Below are 18910 nucleotides of genomic sequence, written 5' to 3' on the forward strand. Positions count from 1 at the left end.
TCTTTTCTTCTCTCTTCCTCCCTTCTTGTTTTACCGTGCCCGCCCCGAAGGATTTGGTTTCGTTGTTCTTTGGCATTGTGCTGCCGTCGCTTAGACGGTGTTCCGAGAACGATTCTGGTACGATTTCCCACCGTCGAGCCGCGTCAGCCAGGCCTGGAGGTGCCTTCGGGCCATTCGGAAGCGCTCAGGCGTATATATCATTGAAGGTGATGCGATTGAGATAAACGCAAATGCGCCTGTTTACACATTCATCCATCGGATAGTGGCTTTTTCACGAGGAGAGGAGGCAAAGATGACAAAATGAGCACATTCAACAATAAACTCACAGAATAAGACGAAAGAAAAAAAACACCATCATTCGTCTAAGTATGTATATTTAGTGCCATTGCAGCAGCAAAAAAAAAATCCCCGTAGACAATGTGTATATGCCCGGATCGCCTTTCTATCCCACCTTCGAAGGATGCGGGGGCCATCCTTCAATTGACGGTTGGGTCGTGTTGTTTTGCTGCCGTAAGCTGTTCGCGTTGCTTGACTTGTGCTTTTGTAGTGTGCATGGTGTACATTTACAGCGATTTCCAACAAAAAAAAAGAAAACCCATACCGTACACGATCATTATCGATATGGGTTGTGGACCACGATGGTAACGGCGGAAGACACCGTCCCGTTGTCAGTCAATCGAAGGATCGCTCCCGCTTCGTTCGCAGTTCGTTCGGTGCAAGAAAACGAAAGGACCCCCAACTTGCTTTTTGAGTGTGTGTCACACAATGGGAAGGAGCAGCCGTTTTTTTTGTTCGGCGATGCTTCAACTCAATCAAGATGATTCCACCTCTTTCCGCTCGATAGGGTTATATAAATGAGCGATCGGGTTTTTATGATATACGTGGTGGAACTTGTGCATTATCATATTTCATGCCAGGTTTTTGTGTTTATTGCGTGTTTATTTTAATCTGTTAAAGTTCCACAAAAAAAAACCTTTCGTATTAAACGATCTTTTTTATTTTTGTTGAGCTTTGGTAGATCGCTTAAATTCAGCTTAGTCTCATCGGAAAAGCAAAAAGACAGAAATTAAATGCAAATGCAAATATAATAATTGATTAAGATCTTACTAATATAAAATTTTTAATTACAAAAGTCGTTCTAAGAATGGAAAAATTACTTTACAGTGCTTTACATAAATATAATCCTAATATTAATTTTTTTAGTGAATTTTTTTTTGCGAAATAGATACAACTATTGATTTGTGAGACATGAAAACAAATATTTATTTCTACCATCACATTTAAAAAAATTTTCTTAAAAAAATTTAGTCCCTTTTTTAAAGTAGAAATATAAGACTGTTTCGTTTTCGAAACAAACAACAATTAAAAAAATTATTTAAAAAAAACTCTTAGTGGTTCAAAAAAAATCACGACTCTAGTATATACGTTTCTGGTTTGTATTTCAAACAATAATAACCAATAAATAATAATAAAAATAATGAACAAATAATGACACATTACATCAATTTAACTCTCGCAAATCTCGCCAAAGCTACTGATCAGTGGGAACCCTTATTATCATTTTTCTTCCGGGGTGTTTAACACTCAAGGGGCGACGGGACGGCAAACGAGAAGGACACACCGAAAGTTCCCTGCTGTGAGAAGATTACCCAACCCGAACCAGATTCCAGCCAAAATGGCGTCCATCATGTGGAATGGATTACCGAAGCGAAATGAAGGGAAATGCGAAGAAAAAAAAACAGAAACAAGACGAAAGTGATTTTCGATTAGTTTGTGTGCTTCTATTTATTAGTTAACTTTAAATGCATACTGTTCACATGTTACTAGTGATACAACAACTACACAACACTGTTGATCGATTGGAGAGGAAAAAATAAAACGGAAATTGATTTTTTTTTTCGTTTGGTTGAATCCTTTGAATGGCGGTTTATTACATAAAATAAAGATTTTTTAGCACTATTTCTAAACATATATATATATATATATATATATATATCGAATGGGCACGCTGTAGCTTATTTAATTGAACGTGTACGTAACGATGCGCATTCGCATTAAATCGAATTATTGTCTATCATTAGATGTTTTTTTTTTCTCACACACCGCTACTACGGGAAGGCTTGATGGCAAAGAAAAGGGGGACCCGCACCTAGACGCAAGTCAATCACAGATATTTAACGATCCGCCACACGTCAACGAACCGGATCGAAGGGATGGAGCACTAGGCACCTTACTTCTGGCGATAGAAATCGAGCAGCAGCTTTAGCAGCGGTGCCGGACCAATGTTGCGCCGAAAGAACAGCTCCTCGATCGTGTAGCTGGAGACGTTGCGCAGTACGGGAAGCAGCTGCAGCAGGGTACGGTACCGGTTGGATGGTCCCGGTCGGCAGGTGCTGATGTAGGACGCGAGTGCCTCCTTCGCGCTTTCCTCCAGCGCTCGTACGGTCGCTATCTCGCTGATGGATTTCGCCGAACCGGCGGACGAAGCGGTCGTCACATCGGACCCATCGCTGCTAACGCTGGAGATGCTGGTTTCGGCGTCGAACTCACTCTTGTACAGGACGATCGCACGCAGATAGACGTACTCGTTCGGATCGACGCGCAGCGCCGCCAGTTGGGCGAGAATTTCCTGGAAGATCTCAACCTCCTTGACGAGAAATTCGCTCACATTGCCACTGTCGCCGCGATTATTGTTGAGATACTCGTAGGCGATAAGCAGCTGGCTGAAGTTGATCGGTGCGAGGTACTGTGCGACGGCTAGTATGAAGAACTCGCGCCACGACTCTTCGAACAGTACGAGCTGGTCCGCCATCGGGAGTTGGATGAAGGGCGTGAGGCTTTTCAGGAAGTTTACATTCATGAAGAGTAGCTGGGCGGCTGACTCCCGTATCGCGTCCACCGCGACCAACGGATGGGAAGTTTGCATACCGGGGAATAGAACAGGCGGTGCCAGGTACGGTGTGGTGGTCGGTGCTGATGGTGGTGGAGTTAGGAATGGATTGCGTCCGAGCGATAGATCTAGACCCATCGACTGCTGATGATGCGCGTGGTGTCCGTGATGGTGCGCGTGATGATGACCGTGGTGCGGTATCGGAATACCCGGCGTCAGCATCATGTCGTGGCGCAGTGGCGAATCCTTGGAGATGAACAGTGCCATCTGTTTGCGCAGGGTCGAGCTGCGCGGACCACGCTCGTGCTGTACCGCATCCTTGTTCATGCCCACCTCGAAGCATTTCTTCAACCGGCAGGCACGGCACTGATTCCGGTGCGTCTTGTCCACCACGCACGGGATCTCCGACTTGGACTTGCACACGTACTGTCTACTGCGCCGGATGGAGCGCTTGAAGAACCCGGCACAACCGTCACAGGCGTAGATGCCGTAGTGTTTACCGGAACTGTGATCGCGACAAACTTTGCAGGGTACATCATACAAGATACGACCTGGAGAAAGAATTGTGGGGAGAGAGAAGAAACACAAGAAAAAAAAAATTAGATACGAAGAATAATTGTTGAATTTCACAATGGCAAAGAAATCTCCCGTAACCAGTACCATTCACAGTGCGACTAACTGACGGCGACACTTGAAACCGGGTGTGTATGCAATAGAACACCAAAAAAAACGGGGTAAAAGAAGGATCTTTTCCCTTAACAACAACAACAACAACTCCCGACAAACAATGTACCGGAAGTTGTCGAAGTTCGCCAGGCGAACGTTTCGCCGTTAAGATGCGTGCGTGGCCTTTTTGCGGCATCGTAAAACGACACTCGGCAAAAGGAGCAAGAAAAAAAAGGCTCAAGAATTCCCGGCGGAAACATGAGCAACAGCAACACGTTGGCACACGCCTTCTTCCGGTGGTTCTTCGCCAAAAGAAAAAGAAGGGAGTAAGGGGTTTTATCGACTCAACAACGGTAGAACTGGAGATGGTCTTTTCGTAACGGACTTTTCCGTGGGAAAGGAAGTGATGAAGATGGGCTGTGCTCCATTGCTGGAGTTCCTGACGGACGTTTTTCAAGGTTTTTTTTTCAGGTTTTTTGGGGGGGCGTTTTGAGGAGTTGAGGAGTTGAGGACGACTACTTACTTGAGGAGGCCGGTATGCGCATATGATTGTAGCGTGGATCGATGAGCTCCGGTGAGCTAACTGGTGATTGCATTTCTTGGCTGCGTTCCTGCGCCGCTGGTAAGCTGCTGAACATCATCTAACTGGCGTTGACGTTAGATGCCTTGGTGGTTGATGGTGGAGCTAGTTCCGTTGATAGGATGCTCTGCACACTGGGCACAACTGTAATTTAACGGTTTTAATCGCTCGCACTAACGGGTTTTTTTTTGTTGCTATTTAACAAAAAACACAAATTTGTCACACTGCTCAAACACGGTGAAATGAGCACACAATTTTTCCTCGATAGTTGGGCACACACTGGTATAGATACACACACACACACAATGTAGATCTTCCCTTTTTTGGCTTGGCACTGCGCTCACACTGAAGGTTCGCAACCGATTGATCCACTTTTCGGCACGGTGCGCCTGTTTTAAATGGCACCGGCATGTCCTTTCTAAATGCCTGGGACCGCCACACACACACCAATACCAGTGCCCGTTCCTGCCGACCGTCCTTGTGTGTGATGCACAGCGGCGATTGGTTCCGTACCCCTTACCGGCAAGCCGGTATTAGATGAGGCCCGCATGCGCCTTACTAAAAACCCATACCTAACCAAACACTTCACACAAACACATTTATGCGAATCGTGCCCGGCGCAAAGGATAACGGCATAAGGACGCTTATAGATGTGTAGATGTGTTAACAATACCAATACACCCGGTATACCCGGGTTATACGAAAACAAGCAAAATAATAGGGCGGTACCTGCGGCATCTCGGCTATTCATTCTCGTCCTGTCCGCTCGCAAACAGGTAGGGTGAACGCGCGTTTGAATGAACAACTGGCTGGCTCGGGGGCAAAATGGGTAAGAACTAAGGGTGGGAAACCAGGCGTTGTTGCGAGTTGATTATAAACAAAAGCGCCCGGGCAAAAGGCCACAACAAACATGAACGAAGATGGGAAATGAAGATGGGGGAAGCAACAAAAAATAATAACCGATCCCATAAAGCATCCTTGCGTGCTTCTGCTGGTGAACGAATGGTGGGTACCGAAACCTCGGCTTCCCAACATTGTGCCAGGATAGGAATTTGGTTGGATTTACATAAAATGTGGCGTGTGGGTGGTTTGTTTGTACCTCACGCGATGGAAAGCTTTTCCTTTAATTAGACCACCCGCTTCCAACGAATGTGTACGTCAACAGTTATAACTTCAATTATTCTATTCTCACTAAATTTAATAAAAACTATTATTAACACATGAGTTGAAACGGAATACATCTAAACAATAAATAAGCCAAATGAATATACTGCTCGCTCTGCCTAACTATCAAACCTGCACTAGCGGGTTAGTCCGATCGGTAAGGACATGAAACGGAATCCGCCTCGGCTTAGGAAATTTTCAAATTTTTGTAATTTTTTTAATTTTTTCTGGTTTTTTATTCTTTCTTTAAATTTAAAACACTATTTGAGTGAAAAGAAACTCATTTCAACCAATTGGCAATAAAATAAATCAATTTAATTTTTTTTTGCAAAATTTCCCAAAAAAATCGTAAGGGGTAAGCCTTATGAAATTTTCGAGTGAAAATTTTTTTTGAAATTTTTTTCTGATTTTTTATTCTTTTTTTAATTTAAAGCATTATTTGAGTGAAAATAAACTTATTTCAACAAATTCCCATTAAAATATATCACATTTAAAAATTTTGCTCAATTGCAGAAAAAATGAGGAAAATGTTACATTTTCTCAAACAGGGTATGGAACTTGGTTCCTCGAATAACTTCTGGCACAGACATCTAAGGGCATGGCTGCCCAAGAAGAAAATGTAGCCATTGATGCCATCTATCGACCACAGGTTGAAGATTGGCGATCCGTTGGATACCGACCGAGTTATAGGCAAAACTTGGTGCAAAAATGAAGAAAATTTTACATTTTCTCAAACAGGGTAAGGAACTTGGTTCCTCGAATAACTTCTGGCACAGACATCTAAGGGCATGGCCGTCCAAGAAGAAAATGTAGCCATTGGTACCATCTATCCAGCACAGGTTAAAGATTGGCGATCCGTTGGATACCGACCGAGTTATAGGCAAAACTTGGTGCAAAAATGAGGAAAATTTTCATTTTTTTTTAATTTTTTGATTTTTTTTATTATTTTTCACTCTTTTTTTTATTTCAAGCATTATTAGAGTGAAAAGAAACTCATTGCAACCCATTGGCATTAAAATAAAACAATTTAATTTTTTTTTTGCAAAATTTCCCAAAAAAATCGTAAGGGGTAAGCCTTATGAAATTTTCGAGTGAAAATTTTTTTGAATTTTTTTTCTGATTTTTTATTCTGTTTTTCATTTAAAACATTATCTGAGTGAAAACAAACTTATTTCAACCAATTGGCATTAAAATAAATCAATTTAATTTTTTTTGCAAAATTTCTCAAAAAAAGCTAAGGCTATAGCTTTAGGTATTTATTCGTTTTGCAACTCGACTCATCACGGCTACATGCTTACACTCATGAGTGAGTAAGTGAAAAAAGAGTCACTAAAACTCCTCATGGTGAGTGAACGAAACTCGTTCAATACAACGTTTCAACTCACTAGCTCATTCTTATTCACTTTGCACATCTCTAGAGAATACATACGATAATAAGTTCTTCCTTTCGACACTTCCTCCTTAACGCTACACTTCTTCAAAACTAATTCACTTTCGTATTCTTGTAGAGCTAGTAGAAAAAGTGTTTTTTTTAATTTAACTAAATTTTGAGTCAAAAGATGAGTGAAATACAGCTTTACCAAAAGCAACGGATGAGATTGGAATATTAATGTACATCCGACAAACGTTACCTTATGTAGAGCTGCCATTTCATTGTGTTACTATTACTCTGGTGATAATATTCTTATTTCCCACGGATGAGTAGAGTAGTATGTTTTGTAAGTGCAGACTGGTTGTAAACTATCCTTAAATATATCAGCAATAAATTGTGTTGATAAGCGTTTTGTTGCAGTTCATCATCATAGGCATTCTGCATGCCAAACCGCGCACAAGGAATTTCTAATGCACTTCTTGCGAGGGTTTTAAGCATTTAAAATGCCCACGAAGCATTTCAAATGCCCAGAGAATGGGCTACAGCACAAGCAAGCAAGTGCCAAAACACACGCACGTTACCACACAATGTGATGATTTGAAGTGGTTTGCTCACAAAATGTTCGTGGTGCAGACAGTTCGCATGTAAAATATGAATAGACACGAGAAAGCTGTTGTCCCACGTATATTGTGCAAGCGTCCCTGTTACGAATAGGAGAAAATTTAATTAATAAACATTTACTATCTTGATGACTTTACATAATTCCATTAATTTACCAAAATTCACATTGTATGAAGTTTGAAAAGGGGTTTTTTAAAATAATGAAGTAAGAGTTGGATAAATTAAAAGCTGTTTACTCTTGGACATTTTACCTGTTTCATCCGCCTTATGGGCTAATTGGTGCTTTCTTTAAGGTGGATCTGCCAGATAAAAATAAAAATAAAAATTAAATTACAACATAAAAATTCTATAGACAAACTCATCTTCCAACATGAATTCCTCAAGCATTTACATCGTAAAAAAATGATACGAAGATTGTTTAATTCACTATAGAGCGCACTCCACAATGGTTTTGCTTCATCAGCAGATTTTCCCCCACAAAACATAGATATAGTGCGCATTAGTAGAGGAAACGAAATTACTCCGACATAATATGTACTATCTCCATGTTTTATGAGTATTTTACGAAACGTAGCAAAACTAATTATAAACAATTTTTATCATTCACGCAGTATGTTTTTCAGTGGTATTCTCTTCTTTACATCCCAGTCTTAAGCCAAGTGTAATTGGCATAACTAGTGGACGGAAGGGGATGCGGTCTGCTGGTGTATGTAATTTCAATTTATTTCAATTAAATTAGAAAAATTAGAAAAAAATCGAGAAAAAAACTCATCTCGTGAACATTTCCCAAAATAAAAAAAATCAATAAATTTGAAAATTTCCTAAGCTTATACCCTTAGCATTATTTTTGGCAAATTTAGAAAAATTTTATAAATTGATTTATTTTAATACCAATTGGTTGAAATAAGTTTCTTTTCACTCAAATAATGCTTTAAATAAAATAAGAATAAAAAATTGAAAAAAAAATAAAAAAAAAATCTAAAAATATGAAAATTTCATAAGGCTATAGCCTTATTAACCTATTTTTTTAGTTACAACTTCTTCTGGCTACTGGAAAATTTATGACAAGATTTTCCAGCGCCTAACACACAAGACAACAAAACGAACAAATCTGTGGTACTGTTAGCAAACATATCCTAGTTCTGTACATCAGCACAACATTGCTTTTGTTTATTAAAGTCGTGTTTTAATTAAGTATTTCGATTCCAAGGATTATTGATCTATAATCCATGTTTGTTTCATCAGATGTCGATTGTGTACGACATCTTTGCCAGACACATCTCGGTGCAGGAATAAATATCCATCTCTGCACCGAGAGTTGCCTTGCAAAGATTTCATACGGTAGTTTTTTCTTTGTACAAAATGAAAACCTTTTTTCTCTATCACCCAGATTAATATTTACTATTCAAGTTTGTGCTGTTAGTAGCATTTTCCATTTCTTCAATGATGTAAAAATGAAGTGTTAAGTCAACCATTTAATGATATGATCTAGTTGAAATTTAAAGCAGCTTTTACCTACAAACATTTCATAAGGTTAACCACACTCAAGAGAATTGAACGTAACTTCTTTAAGCGCGGTTTACCTCATAAATTGTTTATTATCGCATTTTGTTTTATCTAAATTTATATCTAATCGAAACCAAACCGAATTTCATAATTGTTGAATGAATGTTTATGATGGAATAGTCTGAGTTAACGAAAGTCCAAGGGATAATTAATTTCCTGAAAATACCGGAGAAATGCCGCATTTGCCCACATTAACTAAATAATGTTAATATTTGGTTACATACAGTTCCGAATGTAATTTTGGTGTCACAACAACATAATTCTCCAATACTCATAGGATTATTTTAGTAGGATTTTTAGTCGATAAATCATTGTTTTCATATGTTAGACGAACAGGCTTATCCCCTCAACTTCCGTGTTATAAAATCTACACATTCACAGATGATGATGATGATGTCCCACCACATACCCCTGCACTAGACTGAGAAAGACGAAGCTATTGAAACGATAAAATCCGTAAACTGTTCACGTAGAAATTAAAGTTTAACGAGTGGATGATTGCTGCGGGTGTTAGAGTTGATCATGTCATGGTCACCCTGACGTAACCGAATTCCAGAACACCTCAGCAATGTCCACTTTACGCGCGCGTGTCTCACTCTCATGCAGTCACATTCTTGATTTTGGTTTTTTAATTTCATCAAATCAAATCATCTTCATTATCATCACCCATGTTGACAATATTTATCTGCTAATACTATTACAATTTTACATGTAACCTATTTGAAAAGTATAGATCAAAGCCTTACATAGACATTTGTATATCGAACGGAACCGTAGTTTTATATTGTCCAAGGTATTGTGACAATGTAATTTTGATTCTCTCTATTGTGTTGCATGGAAATCAATGGTATGTGCCTAGCAAAAGAATGTACAAGTAATAATAATAATAATAATTATCATTATTATTATTTACTTGCTTGTCTGCAAGATTGCAATACAAACATGAAGTATAGCTAAGCACCGAAAAGTGGAAGACATTAAAAATAACAACTAAAGAAACTAGGCTTAGAAACTATGCTGAACTGAGGCAACTGCGGAAAGGAAGGAAAGATAAAAAGGAATCAAAGGGGGGATCGGAGACGAGCGCGATAGGATGACAGAGAAAGATCAAACTCAGACAGGTGGCAGGAGGAGTTGTTGAGGCCAACAGGAGTGCGGAATTAGGAGATATATAAAAGGGGGGAGTGAACGGAGGGAGCGAGTAGGAGTAAGACATCACAAGGAAGGGTTTATAATGTAATTGTGTTTGACATGTTTGGAACGATCGATGAGTAAAGGCCCAAGCTAACGAATAAAGGAATTATTTAGACCGATATTGTACAGTTTTGTGTAGCAAAACGGAATGAGGAGCGCGAATTAGGGGAATGCGAATTAGAAGTTAGTGTAAATGGCATCGACTTGTGGGAAGGAATCTAATTTTGCCCAGAGGAATGAGGTATAACAGAAAATGCTTGAGCTTGGAGGAGTGTTTAGGAAAGAAACCGTGTTGCTGAGGAATGATCAGGTGGCGAACATAGATACAGGAGAAAGGAACGGAGTATGATCTAAAATACCTTGGAAGTTTACCACACAGTCGGGCGAAACCACGGTATCTTGGAAACATCGGAAGGATTACCATTCTTCAGGATAGGAATCCACAATTTAGGAAAGGTATTGCAGTATAAAGACCGTCGGAGACAGAGGAGCAACATTTTAAAACAGAAGGAGAGATGCCATCAGGAGCAGGAGTTGCGTAGAGTTTAAGCGTAAGAGTAATAATAATGTTATATAATTATGGATTAATACATATCTGAATAATAATAAAATATATAATAATACTGATAGTATATCTGAAGAATAATATATCTGTAGCGTAGAATTCAACTATGACGTAACGCTCCAGCTCCAGCTCCAGCTCCAGCTCCAGCTCCAGCTCCAGCTCCAGCTCCAGCTCCAGCTCCAGCTCCAGCTCCAGCTCCAGCTCCAGCTCCAGCTCCAGCTCCAGCTCCACCTTCACCTTCACCTCCACCTTCACCTCCATCTCCATCTCCATCTTCACCACCACCTTCGCCTCCACCTTCACCTCCACCTTCACCCCCATCTCCACCTCCACCGCCACCTTCACCATCACCTCCAGCTCCACTTCCAGCTCCACCTCCACCTTCACCTTCACCTCCATCTTCATCTCCACCTTCACCACCACCTCCAGCTCCACCACCACCTCCAGCTCCACCACCATCTCCACCTCCAGCTCCACCTCCATCTTCATCTCCACCTCCATCTTCATCTCCACCTCCATCTTCATCTCCACCTCCATCTTCATCTCCACCTCCATCTTCATCTCCAACTCCATCTCAGCGATAACTTATTTTACATTTCTCATAGAGACCGATTCTTATGATTTATGCTTTCGCGTTTGATTCATGTTTTTTTCACTCTCGGACGGAATACGTAAGGGTCACTTACCGGTACTGCTATTTGTTTACGAGTACGGTTTGTGTAATATTGTGATACAGCTAAATCGTGCTGAACGGTACGCACGATCAATTTTCTTCCTTTCTCCATTTCCTTGCCAGTGATGATAGTTTTTTTTTAATGGTGTTTCGCATTTCTTCGACTGTCAGCGTACTGGGGTATGAAGAGGAGTATGTCACATAGTATGTTTTGCTTGTACGGATGGCCAAAGGATAGTTGAACCGACGTGCAGCGATGCATTTTGACCATGCGATTCAACACAACTGTTGACTGCAAATGTGTAAAGCAGCATAGAAAACAGGCGTACCGATTGAGGCTGTGTACCGTTAGATGGTACATGTAATCGCCATTCGCCCCAACGGCAACTTCTGCTGGGGGCAAATGGAATTTTACGTGCCGTAACTTCGGTGGATTCGTGTAAAGCGGCCGGACACTGCCGAACGTGTCGAAGCGATGTTCTCCTATCATTTTGTTAATATCCTAGCCTTGGGTCAGTTAGCCTACACTCGTTCTCGATTATTTCGTCTGCATTTGTTTCGATCAGTTGGATGCTGTGCTGTGTAAATGTTAATCAAAAAAAGAAAGTTGCAATTTAACACAAAAATTAGAAGTATATTACTTACCTCTATTGTTCCTTTTGCTGTTTGTTATCCGGGTGTTGTTTGTGGCTTGAAGAGTTGATAGCGTATTAGCTGCATTAGTTTCTCGTCGTACTGCTCTTCCTTTCATTTGTGATGTTCATCATCTCCAGTGGTGTTGTACGTTACGTTTCACATTAGATTACTTCACATCACTAAAAATCAACTCCATTGTTTGCATCCTTCGCGCTGTAGTTCGTATCTTTCACTTTTCCGGATAACTCCAACGAAGTAAGTAGAGCTGTTTGTCGCGGTTCACATGCGCTGCGCAGAACAGTAAAGACGGTGCAATTCCAGCGCATCCATCGCTAGCTCTATCTGCTGCATAACATATGCTATTTCGTCCAGCGTTGTTGCCTCCTGGTGAAGCCTTCTCAGCTCATCTGTGTTAAGCTGGAACGTATTGCCTCTTGCATTTTCGCTCGCAATGCAGATGTCCATCGTGGCCAATACTACGCCTAATATCTCTTTATAATCTGCAATAGTCAGCATCACTAATTGTTCACTGCACTCGCAACAATGCTCAACGATGTTCCCCGGGGTGGCCGTGCTAGATGCACAGAAGTTCGCAAAAAAAAGAAGAAATCTGTCAAGTTTTGGGGAGGTTTGTTTTTTGGAAAAGAACAACTACATTAGATATTGGATCTTTGAGGTACCAATCGAGCGGTTTGTCACGGTTCACCTTTACTGTGCGGCATTGTTTGTTCTGTGATTTACCAGAACAATCACTATGGCTTGTATCTGATCTTCAACCTCATCTAGCTGCTCCAGTGTTGTTGCCTCCTGGTGAAGCCTTCTCAGCTCCTCCGTATTAAAGGTGAGCGTATGGTCTACTAACTGTTCACTCGCAATGTACATGTCCAGAAGATTTAATATATAGCCTACGACCCTTTTATTTTCTTCAAAATTCATCTTTCACTCACTGGAATTGCACAACAATGCTCAACGATGTACGGGGGGAGGCCGTGCTAGACACACTCACACAACTTCGCAAAAAAAAAACAGTAAAGTTTGAGGGTTTTTTTAAAAAAAGAACAACTACATTACACATTGGATCTTTGAAGTAGTGATGTGGAAGTACCGCTGGATCTGGACCTGGACCTAACCAGGTCCAAAAGTAAACAGGAACACTAAGGATTTCAAGGTGACGACCAGGTCCAAAGTAACCAGGTGCTTGTACATGGAAAGTTTACTACACGAAAAGATGGAAGAATCACTACAGTCTGGACGAGATATACGATATCCTCAAGGATTTTTTCACCAAGAAAAAAAAAAAACGATTAAAACTATTTATACAGTCTGGACGAGATATACGATATCCTCAAGGATTTTTTCACCAAAAAAAGCTATTAAAACTATTAGTCTGAACGAGATATCGTATATATCCTCAAGGATTTTTTCACCAAGAAAAAAAAAACGATTAAAACTATTAGTACAGTCTGTACAATGGTTTTTACCTTAAGAATTATCTTGGAGTATTACTTTTAAGCTACTATACAGGTTATATTACAATTCACAATTCACAATTGGTTGGGTGACATTTCCTTCTCCCGAACCGTGAAAAGGCACCTTATCCCGGGTGTGCTCGGCCAGTACTGTTGCGCTTTTATTCCCCGTTAGCGAAATTGATTGTTCCCGCTTCCAGTGTAAGTCAACGTTATGCTTTTGTGTCTATATTGCTAGGTTCTTTGGAGTACGATACTTTATGCTAAAAAATGTTTCCCCTATATGCTAAAGTAGTGATGTCTGAAGCTTCGATCCACAAGAAAATGTAAAGAAATCTTACTCATAACATAAAGACTGAACAGTTTTCCTTAAAGAAGAGATAGATCAAAGACAAATCGGGGGATATTTTGCAGGTATAATCTCTACCGTTTGTTTCAGCGCATACTTTCCACCGCACTTTCAACAACAGTTCGACGGATCTCACAGGTAGGTAACGGATGTTGTAAAAGTTTGTCAAAACAATTAGCTTTTGTTTGAAGAGCGTAGCGTGGAGTTAATCATCAGAGTTGTAGTTGGCTAAGCTGGGATTGATCTCGGAAAGGATGAGGGCACGCGCACACGGCTAAGATTTAGCAGTCAGGTTTGGTTAGCAGTCTCCCATTGGACAAGCGAACAAACGGAACGAGATAGAGCCATGATGCCGGGAAGGTTTAGTCGACCATATTGATATCCCTTTACTAAACATGCAGCTCGGCATGATTTGGTGCGCCAGAACCGGGGACATCCAAATGCTCTGAAGGGTCCGGCCTTGAAGGATTTCATTTTCTTTACCTATCATTCACCATTTATGGTGCGGATTAGCTGGAGCGGGTTTTCGAGCACCAGCTCGTTGGTCAAACAAAAACTGGTTTGGTTTGATCGGCACAGTTTCTACAATACTTGCCCATTTCTTGATGGGTATGGGTGTTTAACTTGTGACCGCATGTTGTCGTAAACAACCACTAACCGTGTGGAAGCAAAAAGGGGTTTTATGATGGCTACGATTCATGGACGGGACCTAGATCCCTAAGGATTTGAGCCTCGGGGGAAAAAAATAAATATGGAAGCGCAACACATCCTCACAGAGCACTGAAGCGAACTTTGAGAATAGTGAGAACACTCGGAACTTTCAATCAAGACATATTATTGTGATTTTTTTAAACCGTCGTTTGGAAACGTCATCGTCTTTAGTTGTTGCTACAAAAGAACAGCGTATCTTCGTTTGTATCTATCTTAGTTTTATTTCACCTTACTTCCTAATTTTACTTTCGGGACTTTTAGTATTTCCTGGTAATTCCCTTACTTCCTTACTATTAGACTTGTTTTACGGTAATGGAATGATAAAACTGAACTTCATTTTTTATATCAGGTCCACAACTAAGTAACGGTCGCTAGGGATACTTTTGGGTATTCGATGGACAAGTAGTTTAAGTCATCTGAGGACATCCTAACACTGGAATACTTCAAATTTCTAGTGTAATTTTTAACTAGAATGTCGAGATTTGGAGATTTGGTCAAAAGTAATAAAAGTACGCGTGAGAAATGATTTCCAACAAAATTATTTTTGAAATCTTAAATCTTCCAAGAAAAAGGGCCGCCAAAAAGTTGTGTTTCCAATATAAAAAGAATTAATACACTAATCTACTAACTGCCTTAGTCTTGTGTGGCTGTAATGCAAAATTCGCATATTATTTAGTGAAACACTCATCATTACATTCTTGCAAATGTCTTCTTGCTCAGTAAAATTCTTAGAGAGCATGTCTGCTATAAAAAGACTTACTAATTACTTACTTACTTAGTTTTAGCACGCCCTGTCATAATTTGATGAATTTATCTGTCATACTTAACTTTAAGATTTTCGGCACGTTGTTTTGAACAGTTTGCTGTCCGAGACGTCTTCGATTCGTAGCTTCCCATACTGAGTGTCGTGGATTTGTTGCATCGTTGAAACAGGGCGTTGTCTTCATTGAACACTAGCATTAATTTTTGCGATGATTTTTCACTTATTGTTCGATTATTCCATTATTGATCATCTTCATCATCGGTCACTACTTTTAGGCGTTAGCATGTCTTAAGATGACATGGTTAGTTCACTGTTAGTCATGCAGTATTTTGCTGGGTTTGAGTAGAAGTGTTTCCTTCTATTTACTCACTGTCTACTCCACTGTCCTGTATACCTTTAGTCACCTTCGCCTGTTTTCGCCTTACCTTTATCAGGTTAATGAAGTGGTGTGTCGTAATGATGGCATATTCCAAATGGTTTCGATCGTTTTTAAATGCATTTTTAAATCGTGTTATTGTGTTTAAGAATAATTCTATTCGTTCCTTCTCAGTTTCTTCTGTCATGTCACTTTCACTATATTTCATCACCGTTCGTAACAGACCTTCCAGTGCGCTGTGCAAACCACTTATTTCGAGATCCATTTTTTACCACTTTTCTCGCTTACTTTCGAAGCTTATGAAAGATTTTGCACGATCTGTAATACCGGAAAATGGTTTATTATATGCTGTACACCGGAGATAGTCACTACATTAAACTATTGCGAACGAATATCCAACATCTCCCATACCCTATTGAACCACATCTGCGAACTAACGATTAAAGAAAACAGAAAGCAAAACAATTTAAACAAATATAAAAATATATAAAACAACAGCTTCTACGTTTACTTCCAACCATCAGGTGCATTTCTTTCAGGAATTACTGAAAATGAGTAAAATTGGTTTTTGGTTGTTGCGCCTAAAAGTATTTAGATTCTGGCTTTAAGAAGTTTATTTTATCAATGAAGAAGATACAATACGATAGTATAACACGTGGTAATTGGACGCTTGTATAGATATCTGGAAGAATTGCTATGTATGTCTTTTCGGGTGAAACTTAACCTCTCTTCTGGAATTTCTCAAGTACTCGTAAATATCTAGAATAAAATCTATCTATTTGTCAATCGAGCCAGATTGCTGTTGGAATATTGTGGGAGAGTAGTGTCCTGTATGTATTCGTAACGATGGAAGCAAACAATAGATTCAAACCAAAGGATTTCAGCCATAAGTCTAAAGTGACCTTAAATACCTACGAACCTATCGAATAAATTTTTCTTGGCCATAAGAAACCATCACCAAATTTTGAAACTCCAAAGGAACCTTAAAAGCCTACTAATCTGTTGGATAAATTTTACTTGGCCATAAGTCACCTGGAGAAGGCCTTCTCCAATATTAATTATTGTAGGTCGGTTATTTCTATAATATGTTTTTTAATCTCCAAGTAATCGTGTGCTCTTCTACTACAAATTTTGAAACTCTAAAGTTACCTTAAAAACCTACTAATCTATCGGATAAATTTTATTTAGTCATAAGTCACCGTCACCAAATTTTGAGACTCTAAAGTAACTTTAAAATCCTACGAACCTATCGAATAAATTTTTCTTGGCCCTAAGAAACCATCACCTAATTTTGAAATATTTAGTCATAAGTCACCAGGAGAGGGCCTTCTATAATTTTTATTTTCAATCTTCCTTCAAGTAATCGTGTGCTCCTCTTCTGCAATCTTCAAGTAATCGTGTTCTCCTCTTCTACAAATTTTGAAACTCTAAAGTAACCTCAAAAACCTGGAAAAACCTTTCACCATGGAAAGGCCTTCTGCAACATTAGTTGTTGTAGGTAATACTTTGCATGCATACTAGCAAGTTTGGTAATAAAGGATTAAAAATCATGTTCAAGAAATCGAAAGATTCTTCACCAAAAAAATGTCTAAACACGCTGTACGATATGCTACTATTTCCTCCTCAAGTCCAGGGTATTTTAACTTCCAATGAGCGCCTTGTTGTCCACCTTGACGTTGGCGGAAATAGAATTCCTTTACGGGAACACTTACATCTTATACAGTAGTGTCTCGACAAACTTTAGCTTTGCAGTTATCATGCATAATAAATGTATGGATATATAATATTAAGAAACAAATAGTCGTGAAATATTCCGTGTCCTTATTCCGAGCGTTCGTGGTGAATGTCCACCATCATATCGTAAGCCGTTACGTGTTATATGTTTGGATTATTCCTGTGGCGATGCAGATGTGTAAAGAGGGACCTACAATGCAAGTTGTTCAACCGCGTGGTCGCGAATCCGGTCGTAATCGTGCTATCCATATGCAGTTTCGTGTCATGATTTTTGCCACACTGTCTGCACCGGCCATCCAGTGGGCAGTTTTTGGGACGATGTTTCGACGACAAACAATTGAGACACTTTTTCTTGCCCATTATGTAATTCACCCGTTCGTATACGGAACGGCGTTCCATCTCGGGACAGTTGTTGCCCGTATGGGTCGTCTGGTCGCAGTAAAAGCAAAACCCCAGTGGATTGCGATTCACCGATTGCCTCCGACCTGGGGCAGCTTCCGGTTGGGTGGCAGCATTGCTGGGTCCCGGTTCCGGCGCCGACGTTGATGTGTCTGTTTGCATGCTCGTGTTTGTACGGTTCCGGTTGGCCCGCTCGTCAGCAAGCAGTGACACGATATACCTTCTCCGTTGCATTTCCAACTCCAACCTAGCCTCGACGTAGGTCGCAATGAAACGCCTGCGTATGGCATCCGATCCGGTTAACGCTTCGAGCTGCAACAGCGTTGCATTACCTTCCCGCCAGAGTGTAGATAGTATCTCATGCTTGATCTCCAGCAACAACGGATCGTGTGGTATCGTTTTCAATTCCGCCGTTAACCCCTCAATGGCACACTTGAGCGCATGCAGCTGGCGGGCTGACTCCTTGGCACCGTTTACGATTTGGTAATTCATTGCTAGTGCTCACACGGAACTGTTTTCTTTTTGCGCCTATGATTATGCAAGAAAAATGCACCATTGCTAGTTAGTACCGTGGCGTGGTTAAGTTTAAAAAAAACACACACATTTTGCAGGTATTTGCATACATTTAGGCGCAAAACCATTTGTGTTAGGGGTTTCAGATCGTTTAAATCTGTACCAAGCGTTAATAAAATAACAAATTTCTTTTTATATATATGTTAATTGATTTTGCAAAAATTAGAAAGAAGCTTATAAATGAAACACGTGCACAAATACGGTTTGCTAGGATGGAATACATGCCACAACAACAAAAAAACATGTTTACAAAATAATTATCAACTGTTTGCATGCGTTTTTATCGCTTGTCAGGCCGTTCTTTATTATAAAAATAAAAAAAAAAAATCGTTCATAATCTGTGCGCCGAAAGTTGTATACCACTCAAAACTTATCAGCTTGTTCGTAGAGTAAAGAAAAAAAAAATAGAAAAAAAATCATTATCTACTGCAAAAATTTTGCATTTGCCACACAATCATTTCGTGAGAGTGCTTCAAATTCTTATGAAGACAAATCGCCACCCTTGATTTTTTTTTGTTTTTTTTTTGTTAAGAAATTTTGATTTCAATGTTTTGCTTTCTGTTTCATCGTTGCACCGGGCCCCAAAAATTTGCCAACTCACCGTCACCA

The 18910-nt window shown here is 39.9% G+C and overlaps 1 protein-coding gene across 1 annotated transcript; it reads right to left on the bottom strand.

The window, feature by feature from the left end:
- Window positions 1-2018: 2018 nt before the first annotated feature.
- On the bottom strand, window positions 2019-4245 carry LOC125764275 (protein tailless). Its single transcript, XM_049428332.1, has 2 exons — window positions 4080-4245; window positions 2019-3441 (listed from the first exon to the last, which is right to left on the bottom strand). The coding sequence occupies exons 1-2, from the start codon at window positions 4195-4197 to the stop codon at window positions 2231-2233; spliced, it is 1329 nt and encodes a 442-aa protein (XP_049284289.1). The 5' UTR covers window positions 4198-4245; the 3' UTR covers window positions 2019-2230.
- Between the last annotated feature and the right edge of the window lie 14665 nt (window positions 4246-18910).

Source organism: Anopheles funestus, chromosome X, assembly GCF_943734845.2.
Source record: "Anopheles funestus chromosome X, idAnoFuneDA-416_04, whole genome shotgun sequence".
NCBI classification, from domain to species: domain Eukaryota; kingdom Metazoa; phylum Arthropoda; class Insecta; order Diptera; family Culicidae; genus Anopheles; species Anopheles funestus.